This window comes from Nicotiana tomentosiformis, chromosome 8 (genome assembly GCF_000390325.3).
Source record: "Nicotiana tomentosiformis chromosome 8, ASM39032v3, whole genome shotgun sequence".
Taxonomy (NCBI): Eukaryota; Viridiplantae; Streptophyta; class Magnoliopsida; order Solanales; family Solanaceae; genus Nicotiana; species Nicotiana tomentosiformis.
Window position 1 is genome coordinate 6,303,350 of NC_090819.1, and position 17,494 is coordinate 6,320,843.

Below are 17,494 nucleotides of genomic sequence, written 5' to 3' on the forward strand. Positions count from 1 at the left end.
CTACATTGCCCCAAGTTTGAGTAAACGCTTGCTCGGTTGTAGAGGCTACGAGGTCCAAATTTGATTAAGTTGTTTAAAACATTGTGGAAACATTCATAAGGCAAATAAAGTCCTCGCAGGACGGGAAACAAAAACAGAAGCAAGTCGGCAAAAGGGGAGATATGTCTATACACAAATTTATCTGCATGGGTGATTACAACGTAAAAACTAAGAACTAAATTTCTCGATCGGGAGCGGTCTCTTCTTCATCAGGTCCCCCCCCGTTTTCGGATCCGCTCTTGCTCCCATCGTCGTCATCATCACCATCAGAAACTAGAGCTTCAGCATCAGCTTCGAGTTCTTTTGCCCTTTTTATCTCTTCAGCGAGATCGAAGCCAAGAGCATGAATCTCCTCGAGAGTTTCCCTTCTGGATCGGCACTTAGCAAGTTCTGCGACCCAATGCGCTCGACTATCGGCGGACTCGGCTGCCTCTACTGCTTGGACTTGGGCAGTTTCAGCATCGGCCCGATAGACAGCCACGAGCGCATCCGCATCGGCCTTTCCTTTTTCAGCATCGGATTCGGCCTTGACGAGTACAGAGGCCAATCGGCCTCAAGCTTCTCAATTCTTCTTGCTTGAACCAGACCTTTTTCCTTCATTTTCTGAAGTTGGGTTTCGGACGATGATAACTGGGCTCGAGCAGTTTCTTTTTCTGAAGCAAAGCGGTCCATACCTTCTTTCCACTGCAAGGACTCCATCCTTATCACATCGACCTCCTCACGAAGCTTCCCGATCATCTCGATTTTTTGCTACAGCTATGAGACCGAAATGTTAGCTATCGTTCCAGTATCAAGCCCATAGGCTTTCAAAAGCATCATTACCTGCTCAGACAAATCATTCTGATCTCGATAAGCCTTGGCCAGCTCAGCTCGGAGGTCTTTTATTTCCTCCTCTCTCTGCCCTAAGGAAAGTCTAAGGGAGCTCCTCTCATCAGTAGCGCGGTGTAGGTCGGCTGTGTATCGATGGACTGCCGTTGCCTACAAAGAAACAAGAAGCGAAGTTAATGAAAAACGAACATAAAGATAATACCGATAAAATAATTTTAAAGGCTCACCTGATTCAAAGCCTACCGCAATCCGTGAAAAAGATCTGACTCATCACCAGGACCGCCAACATCCTCAATACCGGTAAACAGGTCACGAAACAGATCTTCTTCATCGTGAGGCCTGTCTAGATCGAGGGCTCCCAGAGCTTGAGCTTCCCAAATCACCCCTGCGGAAAAAGCGGGAAAGATAGGCGAATCCTCGATCGTTGCTGCCTCAAATGACTCGTTTGGAGTGTTCCCCTTGGCTCAGAGGGGTTCGAGGGGCTCTTCGATCGTATCCCCTGCCGGTTGACTCCGATGAGAGGCGTCTTCGACATCCGATAGTTCGGGAACTCTATCTGAATCTTTCTCCGGTATATCTTCAGTTCGAGGCGGAGCCTCATAGAGCATCATCGATCCAGCCGGCGATGAGGCATCGGTGGCTCTCTTCGTTTGGACCGCCGGCGCGGACTCATTGTTCTCTTCTTCTTCTTCTTCTTCTTCTTCTTCTTCTTCTTCTTCTTCTTCTTTATCTTCATCCCTTAGACGCAGAACAAATTCCACGGTCAAAGGAATGACATTCTTGTTCGGCTTACGAGCCGTCCTCTTCTTCGGTTTCGGATATTCGGGAACCGAGGCTCTCTTCCTTTTATTTTCCTTCACCGGCTTTGGGATAGAGGTCGAAACATCCTCCTCATTGGACAGGGGGCTCAAGACCGCGTCTTTACCCAAACCTGCATATGGGAAACCTTATAAAAAATATTTTGAGAAATGCCTCGTTCAGATCATCAGAGTCTGATAAATGAGCTTACCGTGATTTTTGGCCTCCCACCGACCCTTTGACAAATCACGCCATGAGCGCTCGGCGTATGTGGAGGTCGAAACAAGAGCTCGTACCCAGTTCTTGAGATCGGGAACCGCTCCGAGCATCCAGGGAACCGCTACATCACAAAAGGAGGAGTGTCGATAAGAGAATAAATGGAAGAACAAAATAGAAGCAATAACAAGATCACACTTACGTTTCATATTCCACTACTCGGGAAAGGGCATCTTTTCAGTCGGAATCAGGTCCGAAGACCTTACTCGAATGAACTTGCCCATCCAACCCCGGTCACTGTCCTCGTCAATACTCGAGAACAGAGCCTTGGTAGCCCGACGCTGGAGTTTTATTAACCCTCATCGAAAAAGTCGGGGACGGTACAGTCGGATAAGATGATCGAGGGTGAACGACATCCCCTCGATTTTGCTCACAAAATATCGGATCAGGATAACGATCCGCCACAAAGAAGGATGGACCTAGCCTAGGGTTACTTGATATTGTCGACAGAAGTCAATAATGAAGGAATCGAGGGGACCCAAAGTGAAAGGGTAAGTATATACAGTCAAAAACCCTTTCATGTAAGAAGTGATATCTTCGTCAGGGGTAGGTATTATTATTTCTTTTTCACCCCAATTGCAATGCTTCTTTAACAGATCGAGGTGCTTCTCGGTTATCGAACACATGTACCTCGATACCAGCTCACACCGGCCAGGGACCGATGAACCTTTATCAACCTTAAAATCTGAAGTAAGGACACATGCCCCGGGAACACACTCCTCAGGCCGTGGATCTGCCGGTGTCTCATCGGCGACACACTATGAAGATGAGGCCTTCTCTTTTTGAGGAATGGTTTGCGATGTTTTCGCCATTTTTGAATTCAAAAGTAAGGAATAGAAGAAAGTGACAGAGATTTAGTAGAATTGAAGAGGGGTTTTTGCGGAAAGAAATCACAGCTTTACTGGTAAGTTGGAGAGTACGAAGAAGAACTTAGGAAATTTTGGAAGATAGAAGATGTAAAAATGGTAAAAGATAAAAGTAAGGGTTATTTATAGGTTCAAACGATGGCAGTTCGGTATCAGCAGTGGCCGACCACCGCCTGACATGCATTAAATGCCTTGAAAGACTAAACCGACGGGACAGCTACCGGATGCGTCATGGTCGAACCCAATGGAAACGACAAAATATAATCCGATCGAGTTGTTGAAAATCATATCGTTTCTCGCCATATTCTTTCTGAGAAACGAGGGAACTATCTGTATACGGTCGAAGTAAGATCCCGAAGGGGGGACGAACTAACCTCGAACCCGGAGAGACCGGTTCGTGTCGAGATCGATATCATAATCAAACTCGAATAAGAATCGAACCATGATGCAGGGTAGACCTACCGTGCTGATAATCCAGAGACCAACCAACATTGACCTGGAATCAATTCGAGGGCTCGAACCAGGATCGGGCTCGAACCAAGATCACAAGTTCGAGCCGAAATCAAGCTCAAACCAAAATCGAGGATTCTAAGCAAGATCGAGCTCGCAGACAAAAGCCGTTGTAATCCTACTAGAGAGAATCTTGGCAGAAATTATGAAAAAGCTAACTTATCATGAGTCTCCTACTGAATGTTTATTTTATTATGCTTGGAGTCGAATCCCTCCACTATAAAAGGGCTTGGTTATCATTTCTGTAAGACAAGTTTTTCTGAGACTTACATTGTAATAAAAGTACTATATTCTTCTACAATAAAAAATAGCTCTTTCAGTTTCTTAGATTGATTCTATTTGTCGAATCCTAAGTTTCATTGTTCTTGATAACCTTATCTAGATTGCATTCTCTCCAATCTACATTTATATTTTTATTTATCCTTGCATTTTGTATCAAGTTACGCCACATATCCTCGGAACTGCATATAAATTCAACTCTATCCATTTTTCGGGTAAACACTTCTTTGGCTGCATTCATACATCAAACTTGTGTCAATACTACATCATCATTCTCATTTCCCTTTCAACCCTAGATAAAATTCGTTCCACGTATCATATTTTCTCGCAATTGGAATTAGAAATTGAAGTTTATACATATTGTATTATCGAATTTATAGCTCATTTTAAATACTAGCAGTGTCAGTTCAAGGCTAAAGCCACTAAGACAATATATAGCTTTAGGCCCCCATATTTTTGGGGCTCCTTTTTAAATTAATTGTAGGTTTTATGGCTAATTTTATAAAACATTACTTAATATTTTAAGGAAAAAATTACAACAATCTTATAAAACATTAAAAAGTGAACTTTTTATTCATGTGATTGATTAGCTATATTGTCAATGAAAAAAAAAGAAATTGATTAAAAAGTTATTAACAACTTTGAATCTTAAAAAGCTTTAAAAATAGGCTTTAATTAAATGAAATATATATATGAAAAGGCTTTTAAAAAAAAGAAATTATGGCTCGTAACAAAATTTTGCTTTAGGCTAACAACTTTGTTAAACCGCCCTGGCTACATGATTCATAATCAAACATTTATGTATGAATTTTCTAATACAAATGCAGGATTTAAGAGAAAATATTGAATTTGACCGAACACGTACTTAATATTCTAGTTTCGCTCCAGTGTCTCTTCATAACTGATCATGATAATGAGCAGAATAAACAAGGCAACTACAGAAACGACTTGAATTCTGGAGCTTAGCTTCATTCACCTAATATTACCGGATGCAAACCTACACAAATTAAACATTTTACTTTAATTAGAACAATTTATCATTCTCCATTATGTATATCTTAAAATTAAAATTCATAAACGACGTACAAGCTACTAGAATGACTCACTTGTATTCGGTATTCGATATTCGTTGGGGAATCTCGGTTAATTTGAATTCACATGCAAACATTGCGACTAATTTAATATATGTTATTCTTATTGAAACCTCAACTACTTTTAATACGAGAGTATCTTAAAAGTTGAACCCCTTAAATTTAAATTTTGAATATGACTAACGCTATTAACGAGCACAATCATCTCTCTCGATGACATTTTCTTGGTTTTCGTCTATAGATGCTAATGTTAGCCTACTTATGCACTGATAAGTATTTCACTACTAGAAATTCGGTAAAAACTGACCGTGGCAAACCGAGTGAAGTCGGCCGGTCAAAAAATCGACTGAAGCCTGTCGGTATTTTAAATTTTTTTTTTTTTTTACGAAACCGACCAACTTCTGTCGGTTTTCTTTTTGCGCAAAAATACAGGAAACTATTTTGGCGTCCCGAAAAATTTATTTTTTAAGAAACCGACCAACTTTGGTCAGTTTTTCATATAAAATAAATTAAAATTAATCTTCAAAAAAACAACCGAAATCGGTCGGTTATTTCAGTTGGTCATTTTCAAAAACCGACCGATTTTGGTCAGTAATTTTATATTTTTAATAAAACCAACCGAAATCGGTTGGTTATTTTCGCGCGAAAATGCAATTAAAGAGTACAAATAAAATAAAAGATAGTCTTAAACCAAAATGTACCAATGATCTAGTGGTGGAATAGTATCCTGCCACAGTACAGACCCTGATTCGATTCCCAGATGCTATATTTTTTAATTGCATAATTAAAATACCGACTGACTTCGGTCGGTTTTTTCGACCGATTTTTTCTTGTTTGGTCACTTGTGAAATTTTATTGACCGACCGAAATCGGTAGAAAATTGCGACCGATTTCGGTCGCTATTTATTACCGACCAGCCTAATTTCGACAAATTAAAGTCGATCGGAAATCGATCAATTTTTTTAATTTTCCAACCGATTTCGGTCGATATTTCTGGACGATTTTAGGCAGTTTTCTAGTAGTGTTTCTTTATTCTTAGTTAGAGAATTTTAAATTCGAGCCTTAGTAAGTTGTTGTATTTCATAGGAAACGCTTTACTCCCTAAAACGGGACGTTTCAGGGCGGCCACGAATTAATCTAGCCCCAGAGCAGTTACGAAAATGGGGTGAAAAACAAAAACAATAATATTCATTCACGGTCAGAATCCACCAATTTTCCAAAGTCAATATATATAAAAAACCAGACTTCAAGTTGATGATATTTTAAGCATTTTACCAATGGAGAACCTCGTGTGGTATAAAGTGATTTGGATAATTCAGGCTCAGTGGAGTTCTAGAATTATTGTTGTTTTTTTTTGGGTGAACATGGAGTATCACTTAAAAAATAATGTTACTACTAGTATTAATTAAATACGGCAATGAAAGCTCACTCAATCATAGAGTAAGGTTCTTCCTAATTAATAAACCCACATTTTTTAAACGGTTTTTAAATAAACAAAAACAAATGTGACTGAGTGCCTTCGCCACCATTGGCTATACAAGCCACAATCCATTCTCATCTATTTACAATCAAAATAAGCAAGGAAATGATTTAATTAATTTTTTTTTATTTTTTTTTATTACATTAGGAGAGGGAGGGGGACGGCGGAGGCGGGAAGGGATGTTACGTTACTGATAGAGTTTGAACTCTCCATCTCAACTTTAGAAGGTAGAGAGCTCATCAATTGAGCTAGTCTTCAACTCCGTTTTAATTAACATTACAAAGGAGGTTGGAAAGAAAAAAAATCTAACATCGAGTATTATCCTATATATAACTATTTCTATATAGGATAATATTCGGATGAAATTTTGATGGAAAAAGAAGTGGAAGAAGCATAATATATATGATATATCTTTTTATTTTTGGTTTCTCACCTCGTGTTCGCAACTAATTTAAGAGTCTCCACTAATTCAAATTCGTATTGTATAAGACTTGTTAAGGGGAAAAGGTTCTTTACGAGGAGTTTTTTATTTTTATTTTAAGATATGTTGAGTACTAGCGATTGGAAATTTTTTGTTTGGATCTTAGAAGTGAACTCGATGTTCAATAAAATAAGATTTAGTAATAGATGAAGATAATATTATATAACCAAACCAGTGTGTGCCAAAAAGTATTACTCCCTATGTCCCAATTTATATTACTAATTTTAGGGTAGGCGCTTTGCGCGTGTATCTAGATCGTTGAATACATAATTTTAAAAATTAATATAAATATTATTAAATAATATTTTGCTTATAAAATTAAATTAAAATACAAATTCTTGAAAATGATGACGGATGATCCTATTTTATTAGCTCAATAAGGAAGCAATTTTGCCAATATAAGTCCTCATATACCTTATTGTGATTTCTGAGAAATTCTATAGAAGTATCTGATGAAAATTATTGTTATTTCTATAGCGTAATACTGAAAACAAACAAATAGCATAAAATACTTTTATTAACAAAGATAAATCAAATAATTTAAAAATAGAATCTTTTGGTCTTTTTGAATGATGAGGTTGGTTTTATAGCTCATAGAAAAAATAATAATAAGTGACAATGTGAAGTCTAAAAAAACTGATGTTGAGTTACTATTTTACAACTATTAACTTAATATATAAAAACTATAGGAGTTGCCTTTTTTTGAATAAATAATAATAATAATAATAATAATAATAATAATAATAATAATAATAATAATAATAATAATAATAATAATAATAATAATAATAATAACAACAACAACAACAACAACAACAACAATAATAATAATAATAATAGTAATTTGCGACAATTTATTTATAATATATTTTGTGTTCCATTATTTCATCCTCATTATTTTAAATTTGTATTTTTACTAATTTGATTCTTAAACTAATTTCAACCAATTTTGTTCATTTTTTCATCACTAATGCTCTTTCTATGGAGATAATTTATACATCCTAAGATTTTTGTTAACCTGAAAACTAATTTACTTATATGATGAAATTAAAAAATAATTAAATTGAATTTTTTTGCTAATTAGTAATTCAAAGATTTAATTATTATTCTTAGCATTAAAAATATTTTGTTCTTTATTCATTCAAATTCTTCAATATATTAGCTCATTCATAGTTTAAATATTTAAATGTAATTATAGTTTTATCCAATAAAAATTTTGCATTGTTGAAGTAAAAAACTAATCCAATATTTCACTTTTGAATTTTTGTTTTGGTAGAACTATCTACCATTTTCTCTCTCTCTCTCTCTCTCTCTCTCTCTCTCTCTCTCTCTCTCTCTCTCTCTCTCTCTCTCTCTCTCTCTCTGTATCTACCATACTCTCTCCCTCTTTGTCTTTTATAATTCGTAAATATCGTTTTAGTATTTTGTCTTATTATTGGTCAGATCTTTTCAAATATTATACAAAAATAATATTTAGAAAGCTAGAACTTAATTGTAATTAGAATTTCAAAAGTAGGTTGTATTCTCATTGAATAATATGAGAAATTAGAAAATGGAGTCCACTCAAATTCATTTACTTCTCTAGTGTTATATCGTTAGATTTGGTTAGGTTTTCATGCTTAGTATCCTAATAAAACATACATAAATATATTGTTATAAAATATTATTTATAATTACAATTTTACTTAACAAGTTTTTACACTAATTGTAATTAAAGAATATTAATTGTTTGGTTTTTTTTTTTAACCAATTATAAGCCTTAAGTTTTCCTTTTCTCAAAAAAGGAAAATTTTTGTTTAGTTTTTCATGCTTATTTCACACGTTTGGCCTCATCACAGAAGTTCAAACAAGGACTATTTAATATGCAATATTGCAGTTGATTTGGAACTCCTATATATTAGGGAAATAAAATGAAAGTTGATTTACAACTCCAAAATATTAGAAAAATAATTAAATGATTATTTTGTCTGACGTAAAATTTATTTTTAAAAGGTAAAAAAGGTGAACGACATTTCGCTAAGAGTTTTTGTGCTTTTAATATAGTATAGATAGGGCTGAAATTTTAAGAGTCAAACTTCATAATTTTAACCGTGAATTCGGATGTAGTTCCTTAAGTTTTCTAAAACAAAAATTAATATATTTGAAAACTACGTAAAAAGTACTATAAGTTACAATAGTTAACAAGTCAAAATATCTAAAAGACATACGAAAAAATTAAGATATAAAAAAACTCGTTTGATTCTCAAAATCCGAACTTTGCCATATAAATTGAAACGGAAGGAGCACCAAGTTTGATATGTGGCAAATTTGGAGGTGATAAAAAACTTGTGATGTTTGTTTTTGAATATAGTTTATTCGAAAACTCTTTTTTTAATATTTATAACTACAGATACTCTTCTTTTATTTTTTTAAAACTTCAATCAGCAAATATTGTCCAATCAAATACTACAAATTATTTTGGGTGAAGTGAGTCCAAAAATGAAAATTTATGAAGTGTTAGAAGAAGAATGTTGGAGTCGTTATCAGGCTCTGACTCTTAGGTTTCAATAGGGGTCGCACGCGTGCTACCGTGTGGGGTCAAATTCTTTGACTTGCAAATATTTTCAAATCCTAAAGTCAAAATATCTAGTACTACTACTTTAGGAGACAAGGATATTTTGAAGATTATAATTTCGAAATTATAGTTTGGAAAAGGGTCAAAATTATTCATATACTATCAAATATAATTTAAAATTGCCCTTTGTTATATTATAGGAAACAATCTCTCTGCCATTCCAGGGGTAGAGATAGGACTGCGTACAACTTACCCGCCCCAGACCCCACTTGTGAGAAATGACTGAGTTTGTTGTTATTGCTGTTGTTGCCCTTCGTTATATTATTTGGTCAACTGAGTCCCATCGTTATACATCTATTCAAATCTACCCCTAATTTAGACAGCAAGCCACGTGTCATTTCCAAAATCAATTGAATCGTCCCCAATTTAAAAAACCAGATACTTCTCTTATCCACCCCCATTACCAGAGCCTAACCCCCTCCAAATAATCCACCAGACCAGTGGCGTAGCCACCCTATAGAAAGGGAGGTCAAGCGCACACCATTCGCCGAAAAAATTATACTGTATGTATAAGTTAAATATTACTTTATATGATTATATATTATATTTTGAGTAACTTTAATACATCAATAAAAAAAATTATTAATTTATTTACAGTTTGAACGTCTTTGACGAAATTTCTGACTACGTCACTGTACCAGACCCAACCCCTCACTCACTCACCTCTCTTAAGGTACCATAAATTCAGTGCTACGAATATTTAGGGTGGATCCATCAAATTTATATCCTAGATTACTTCACCTACTGAGCTAAAACCTAGAATAACGGCCAATGCTAAATTCACGGGCAGATGTATTGTCTCAGTTATGAACTCATAAATTTAGAAGTAGGATATATATAGTGCTACGGATATTAAGCCAGTGAGCATTCTAGAGCCGACACGTAATATGTCGTATAGTTTAGAAGTACAAGTTTGCTTTAGATATGACAAAATGAACCTCCTTTAATTTGGCCGAAAAAGACGAAATCAAAATTTGAATCTTATGAACTCAAATTTTTAATCTTTCTAAGATATTGGGTTCCCAACTAACAATATGTACATACTTAATGAATATTTTAAGAAAAATATAAAATTTGAATTAAAACTATTGATTTCGAGCAAACTTATTATCGAAACTCTAGCTCCGCCCTACTTTGATGCCAGATTCATTGTCAACCACCTTCAGGACTAAGGGAGCTAGTACAAGAATTAGATGATGGCTTTTATGAACCAAGTTTAGTGGCAAAAGATATTTAACATTGACTTCTACCACTATCCCCTAAAAGGTAAAAAGGAAGCAAAACATAAATCCTTTTCTTGAACCACCACAACTTTAATTTATTATTAACACATTAATTAGTTGTTGCAATTTAATTCTATATTTTTCTTTAATTGTATTAATGAATGTTCAAAACTTTAAGGGGCATTTAAAAAGGACAAGAGAGAGAGTAATTTAAAAAAGGAGAACATAATGAAAAAAGTGTGGCATTTCTTAATTTATCTTTTCTCCTTCTTATCTTGAACAAATTCGACACATGTATGGTCTTCTGTTAATAATTATTAATTAACTGGCATAAATAGAATTTTTAGTGGAAGAGCAGCCTAGTTTTAGCTTAATGGAAAATGTCCAAATATGTCCTTATGTTATTTGAAACTTTTTAATTTTTCTATGTCCAAATTATATTTTTGGTTAATTCTCTTATTACCCTTATTATTAATGGAGCTTCGACCTGAAATGGATAGAATCTAATGCTCAAATTCTACTAGGAAAAGGTTTAAATATATACGCCTAAACTTTAAACTATGATTTAAAATTAAGTCTCAAATTGGAGTTCCCGCCCTTAAGTGTCTAGGACAAATTAAATAAGATTTTTTCTTTTCATAACGGCAAGAGTAATATTAAACCAAAAGTGTAAATGGAGGAAAAATAAATGTGCAGTTTCAGATAGTACAGAACCAAATTTGAGCATTATCACTAGTTTAATTGAGGTTTAATAAAATGTAGCTCAAGATTTTGAGGTAATATTTTTCTTCTTATTTTTTGGTATAATCATCTAGTATCTTTGATATAATGTCCCGGTTAATTAAGATTTGTCTTAGTGTAATGTCTAAATAGAGGGAAAGTGCTTGCTATCATGGTCTATTTTCAGAACTCGAACCCAAAGTCTCTTATTAAACGTGGAAGAATCTCATTTATCGTCACATCAGTTAATGTAAATTATGTAACATCAAATAAAGATTATTGTGGGTATGACGTGTAAGCTCTTGTCTTCAATTATAAATGGTAGACGTCTATACAAAGTAATTCATTTTTTCTATTTGGCCACAAAAGCAAAACTGAAATATATTCCTACTTTGAAGAAAATAATAGAGTCAAAGTGGGGGAAAAGCCAAGACTTCTATTGACTACTCCTATAAAAGATAATACTATCAAAAGGCAAAAAGAAACAAAAAACAAGAAGTAATTAATCAATGTTTGGCTAAGGATGGAATTCAATATAATTTCCTTAGAAATTGACCTTTCCATTTGTCTAATCACTCTTGAAAAAAGTCAATCAAAATTTTGGTCATTTCTCAAAGTCTCACTATTTTCAAATAGTTTAGTTTCCTATATATACTTCCATATATACTATAAATAGCAAGATAAAGCAAAACCAATTCATTTCAACGTTTTATAAACATAGCCAAAAGCCACAAAACCATAAAACCAAACCCCAAGTGTAAAGCAAAGAGAGTTTTCCAGAATAAGAATCTTGAATTCAATACCAAAGAGAGAAAAAGGAAACACAGAGTCATCACAATTTATAAACTCAAAATATTGCAAGACTGAATTTTTCTCTACTTTTCTAACTCGTTTCGAACCAATCCTACACTTGTTGTTGTTGTTCTTGAAAATCGCAAAAAGGATTTTCGGACTTAACGAAACGGGAGGAAAGCTGCTGTCGGTATTGAAAACGTCCTTACTATGGCGGAAGAATTTCAACTAGGAAATGGAAATTGGTGGGATAATACGTCGATATCGAGGAATAGTACGCCTACTGCAGCTTCCACTACAATAAGTAACATGTCAAGCAACTATAGTAATTGGCAGAATACAGAAACTCAAGTGGACATCAAACCTAGGACTTTCTTGAATTCTGGTTCAGTACTGTCTGAATCTTCCGGTGGCGGCAGCGGCGGCGGCGGCGGAGGCGGAAGTAGAGGCGTTTTATCTGGTGATAATAATTTTCAAATGATGGGTTTAGGCCTTACTTCTCAACCACATGAATGGAACCAATCTTTATTGTAAGTAATAGTATAAGCTTTCTAAAACATGCTAATTCAGAATTTAAATTTGATATATATATATATATATAAGTTTGAAATCTTTATGTGTTTATCATTAAATCTATCGGCTATGATTGAAAATTTAATATTTTTTGAAATTTTAGTAATTTTTAACGCTCCGTTTTTCTAGCAAATTAAAGTTTTTTGTTTTTTTTTAATTTTATTTTCAGGAGGGGTGAAAAAGCTGAGAGTGGGTTTTCTTCTATACTTCAACAAGAAGATTTAAGTTCAAATAATACAAATAATTATCAGCTAGAAGCATCTAATTCTCAACAAGATCATCATTGGAATAGACAGAAAATATATTCTGGGAATTCTGAGGATTCTTCATCAGTGGATGATTATAAACAAATGAATTTTGTTTATAATATTAATCCATCAAATAATTATGGTTTAAGCCAAGAATCAGCAGCTCAAGATAATCATGTGATGCATTCATCTACAACTTCTTCTTGGTCTAAATTTCCTCAGCTTCTCCGAACATCCCCGCCGGGACAGCAGCCGCTGCCGCCGCCGCCTCACAGTCAGCTGCATTTCTCAAATAATACTCCTTTTTGGAATGCTAGTGCAGCTGCCATGAATGATGTCCCTTCAAGTCTATTTCCTTCTAATTTGCATCCTCAACTTCCCATTCCAACGGTTGATGAGAAAACAAAGGTAACTATCGAATTATCTGATCATCTCATCTAAAAGAGTAATGTCTCAATATGCCGCCTCATCTTTTTTCATGGGCTACACACGCGGACATATAAATGGGAGACTTGGTATAACTGGTAAAGTTGTTGTCATGTAACCAGGTTGTCACGGGTTCGAGCCGTGGAACCAGCCTTAGGGTAAGGTTTCATACAATAGACCCTTGTGGTCCGACCCATCCTCAACCCCGCGCATAGCGGGAGGTTAGTGCATAATCAGACATAATTTAGATTTTTTGTTGGAAGTGAGATTTGAACTCAATGATATCTTGTCCGCTCTATATCATGTTCAATAGTTTAAACTTTTTATCCGAATGTTTAAACTATTAGAAAGAACACACTTGTAACTAACTAATTAATTATGTTATGTCTCAATAGTAATTTCATTATCGAAAGTGGATTCAGAATTTCGAGTCAATGGGTTCAAAATGTGTGATCTATTTTGTATTTATATTGTAAGTTTCTTTTTTTATATGTCTAAGTTATGCGAATCAAAAGTAGTGGATTCAGCTAAATTCGCTCCAAGTTCACCACAATTCATTATTTAGGAAGATTTCATTCTCAAAAGAGCTGCATGATTTCATAGTTGTAACCATGTAATTTGCATGTCATATCTAGGGTTTTGATTTTCTTTTGGGAGATTGAATACATACATGTACTATGTACTGATGTTAATTCTTTCACTCATTGCAACAGAATACAGGAGAAATTAGAGATATAAATAGAATGTCAAAGAAAACTAGCAGTGAAATATCAAATAAAAGACCACGGGATGAAACTCCATCTCCTTTGCCAGCTTTTAAGGTACGTCTGCAAGTTTTCTTAAACTTCGTTTCCACTCAAATATAGTGATATAAATTGGAATAGAAGGAGGTAGAAAATATTTAATTTTAGAATATATATAACTTTCTTAATTCATTTTTAGGTGAGGAAAGAGAAGATGGGAGACAGAATCACTGCACTTCAACAATTAGTCTCACCTTTTGGAAAGGTACACTGAGAATCACTAGTTCTCTGAATTCATTAAAAAAAAACATTTTAATCATTTTAATTTTTTCTTATTCTTTTATTTTTTTTCCAGACTGATACAGCTTCTGTACTCTCGGAAGCAATTGAATACATAAAGTTCCTCCATGATCAAATTGGTGTAAGTTTCAGAAGTGACTTTTCTTATTTATTTAAGTTGGGTATACGAACAAAGTCTCATATTAAAAGAAAACTACATAAAAGGTGTAACTGACATTCTTAATGGTTTAACCCTTTTGAAGAAAACCGTACTAATTTGGCTCTGACAATATTATAGTTTCTCATCCGATTTTTTTTCTATGTAAAATTACAGGCATTAAGCGCCCCTTACATGAAAAGTGGATCATCTGCAATGCAACATCAACAGGTACTGAAAATTACCTGTTACTTTTTTCTTTTCTTTTCTTTTTTTAACAAAATTACCTGTTACTTCATTGTGGTTCACACCAGGGGCGTATGTAGTGTATATGTGACGGGTTCAACTGAACCCATAACTTTCAATGCGGAACATAAATTTATGTGTAAAATCTACTAAAATTGCAACAAATAGTAGATTTGAACCCATAACTTTAAAAATATAATGAGTTCAATCCTAAAAATCTTAAAGGCTGAACCCATAAAATTTAAATCCTAGATTCGCCTCTGGACTTCACACTGAGAATTTGTGGTGTTTGGATTTTATTTTTATTTAATATTTGAAAAAAGCTAAGTTTTGGTAAAATTTTCGAAAAATGATTGATAAAGTTGTGTTAGATTAGATTCAGTATATGGGAAAAGTTCTATGCACTTACTATAATGTAAAATATGTATACACAATTAGGTTATCTATTTGTAGTTTTTATAATAATATGTTATTATAGATTAAACAATATTCGTATGTATAAATTTTTTTTACATCATTTCTTAAGGTTCAAAGTTCAGAGTTTAGGGTTTAGAATATATAGCAGCTGCCAATAATATGTACACTGACATTTTGCAGAGTAATAATAAATCCGAGGATGCAGAAGGACGAAACCAAGATCTTAGAAGTCGAGGATTATGTTTGGTACCAGTTTCAAGCACTTTCCCAGTAACTAATGAAACGACAGTTGATTTCTGGACACCTACATTTGGTGGAACATTCAGATAATTATAACTACTTAGGCTGATGCAGAATTTAAACTTGACGGGATCAACTTCTAAGGTTCTTACTGTTAAACCTGTTGCACTTTCGAAATTATAGGTTCAAAATTTAATATTTTTTGGAATTAATTTAGTGATTTTTTACATATATATTAATGCTTTCGGTAAAAAATAATGGATTCAGTTGATATTATCGGTAGTAGTATACACCTACTGGTCCACGCTGATGATATGATGATGAAAAAGAAAAAGGATAAAAGGAAATGGTGAAAGAGAAAGAAAAAAGGAGTGACTCTTTAAACAAAATGATGCAGCTTTTGGCCAATATTAGGGACCATTGAATGCGTATATCAATATTTATTAAGGAATGTCAAAATATAAGAAATTAAATATGCCAAAAAATCAAGGGAATCAATATATAGTAAATATACATAAAATAAAAAAATTATCTAACAATATAGTATAATTTTCTAACGAAGGGGTCTCATTTGGTACACCTTGGTTGAATGTGGCTCCGCCACTATATTCTTGTAATACAAAAAATACGCCTCAATTTTAAATAATTCACAGACGGTACGGATTTATCATGAAAATGTATGCTTACTGCTTAACACAATTCTCCTCTTTTATCCAGGATTTAATTTAGACCAACAATTTGTACAAGCGGAGTTGCATATATTCTTGTATTACAAAAGACACGCCTCAATTTTAAATAATTTGAAGACGGTACGGATTTATCATAAAAATGTATGATGACTGTCTGCCTACCGTAATTCTTTTCTTTTGTTCGGGCTTTAGACCAACAATTTGTGCAAGCTAGTTCACACAGGCGGAGTTGCATATATTTTTGTAATACAAAAAATATGTCTCAATTTTAAACAATTTGAAGACGGTGCGGATTTATCATGAAAATGTATGTTGACCGTCAATGTACGGTAATTCTTCTATTTATCCCGGCTTTGGACCAACAATTTGTGCAAGCTAACTCAACACAGACAGTTGCATATATTCTTGTAATAATTGAAGAATTGACACATTAAAGATTGCTTGCTTTTTAGGAATAAGATGATAAAACAAATTAGGTAGAAAAAAGAGTTGATGATTAGAAATTTATTTTAGTAGTTTATAGAAGAATTTGTTGTTTGTAGCTAATTTAGTTGAAATGATTCGAATAAAGGAGTTTTTAGCTAACTGTTGTATCTATTATTTGTATAATATATTGTTGGCACCACCTTTAATTGTTTTTAAATGTTTTTAAAGAAAAGAAACAAGGAATAATGAAATTCACAGAATAAAGTTGAGTGTGGACTAGAGATCATTTGATTGGAAATTTAACTTTTCATTTGTTTATTTATTGGAATATGTTAGTGGAAGTCAGAAGATTATGGCCCATGCCCCCTCTCCAATTCTCACCCCCCCCCCCCCTCCACCCCCGCAACCCATTTTTTCCCCTCTGTCTTTATAATTTATAAATACATTTGATTTTGACTGGCCACTGAAAGAATTTTTTTTATTTTTTATTTATGATCTAAAACAAGTATAAATATTTTTGTAAATATAAATCATCTCATTAAGGTAAAATAAAATTTTAAATTTAATTTATGTCTAAATATAAAAATATATCATGGAACAAACTAAAAAGAAAGTGTATCAATTAAATTAGAATAGATGAAATACTTTTTGCATAATTTGATTGACACGAAATCTAAAAAAGAAAAAAATATAATTTTTGATATATATGATTATATATAAAAGCATGTTATGAAATAAGAATAGTAAAATACAAAATTAATTTTAAAATGATAAATATTTTATTTTTTTGGACAAACTAATAAAAAATATTATTTTATAAATTGGAGAGTAGGAGATATTTTATATATTCTGGGAGAAGTAATGGAGGGATGTTGGTGAAGGAGCTATCAGACATCCTTTTTTTGGTGCTTTTTATCTAATGGTCACATTGAAGTGATTCCATTGGAAGGCAACACTCGTTCTTCCTTTCCTTGTAGACTGTTCTCTAATTTATGTGATATTTTTATCTTTTTTAGTTAATCCAAAATATGATATTTTTTATATTTAATAATA

The 17,494-nt window shown here is 33.5% G+C and overlaps 2 protein-coding genes across 3 annotated transcripts; one reads left to right on the forward strand and one right to left on the reverse strand.

The window, feature by feature from the left end:
* Nucleotides 1-214: 214 nt before the first annotated feature.
* Nucleotides 215-1,762, reverse strand: LOC138897023 (uncharacterized). The gene is made up of 3 exons (XM_070182977.1): nucleotides 1,728-1,762; nucleotides 1,419-1,605; nucleotides 215-565 (listed from the first exon to the last, which is right to left on the reverse strand). Exons 1-3 carry the CDS (start codon nucleotides 1,760-1,762, stop codon nucleotides 215-217), a joined length of 573 nt encoding a protein of 190 aa, XP_070039078.1.
* A 10,119-nt stretch (nucleotides 1,763-11,881) lies between these two features.
* Nucleotides 11,882-16,603, forward strand: LOC104091291 (transcription factor bHLH123-like). 2 transcript variants are annotated; one of them, XR_685110.4, is made up of 8 exons: nucleotides 11,882-12,527; nucleotides 12,740-13,226; nucleotides 13,958-14,065; nucleotides 14,187-14,252; nucleotides 14,343-14,408; nucleotides 14,601-14,654; nucleotides 15,267-15,470; nucleotides 16,044-16,603. XR_685110.4 is itself a non-coding variant. In XM_009596603.4 (7 exons), the coding sequence occupies exons 1-7, from the start codon at nucleotides 12,208-12,210 to the stop codon at nucleotides 15,414-15,416; spliced, it is 1,251 nt and encodes a 416-aa protein (XP_009594898.1). In that variant the 5' UTR covers nucleotides 11,882-12,207; the 3' UTR covers nucleotides 15,417-15,559. The 2 variants fall into 2 exon arrangements, 1 of the variants encoding a protein (XP_009594898.1); XM_009596603.4 differs by lacking the exon at nucleotides 16,044-16,603 and having other exon boundaries at nucleotides 15,267-15,559.
* Nucleotides 16,604-17,494: the final 891 nt, after the last annotated feature.

Excerpts from the sequence above, each read along its gene's own strand:
- LOC138897023 (XM_070182977.1), bottom strand. The coding sequence starts at position 1,762 with ATGAGGAGGATGTTTCGACCTCTATCCCAAAGCCG. Across the intron at positions 1,606-1,727 it reads CGACCTCTATCCCAAAGCCG|GGATGAAGATAAAGAAGAAG; the intron begins GTGAAGGAAAAT and ends TCTGCGTCTAAG. Across the intron at positions 566-1,418 it reads CGGAGAAAGATTCAGATAGA|GCCGAATCCGATGCTGAAAA; the intron begins GTTCCCGAACTA and ends GTACTCGTCAAG.
- LOC104091291 (XM_009596603.4), top strand. The coding sequence starts at position 12,208 with ATGGCGGAAGAATTTCAACTAGGAAATGGAAATTGGTGGGATAATACG. Across the intron at positions 14,253-14,342 it reads TAGTCTCACCTTTTGGAAAG|ACTGATACAGCTTCTGTACT; the intron begins GTACACTGAGAA and ends TTTTTTTTCCAG. Across the intron at positions 14,655-15,266 it reads CTGCAATGCAACATCAACAG|AGTAATAATAAATCCGAGGA; the intron begins GTACTGAAAATT and ends GACATTTTGCAG.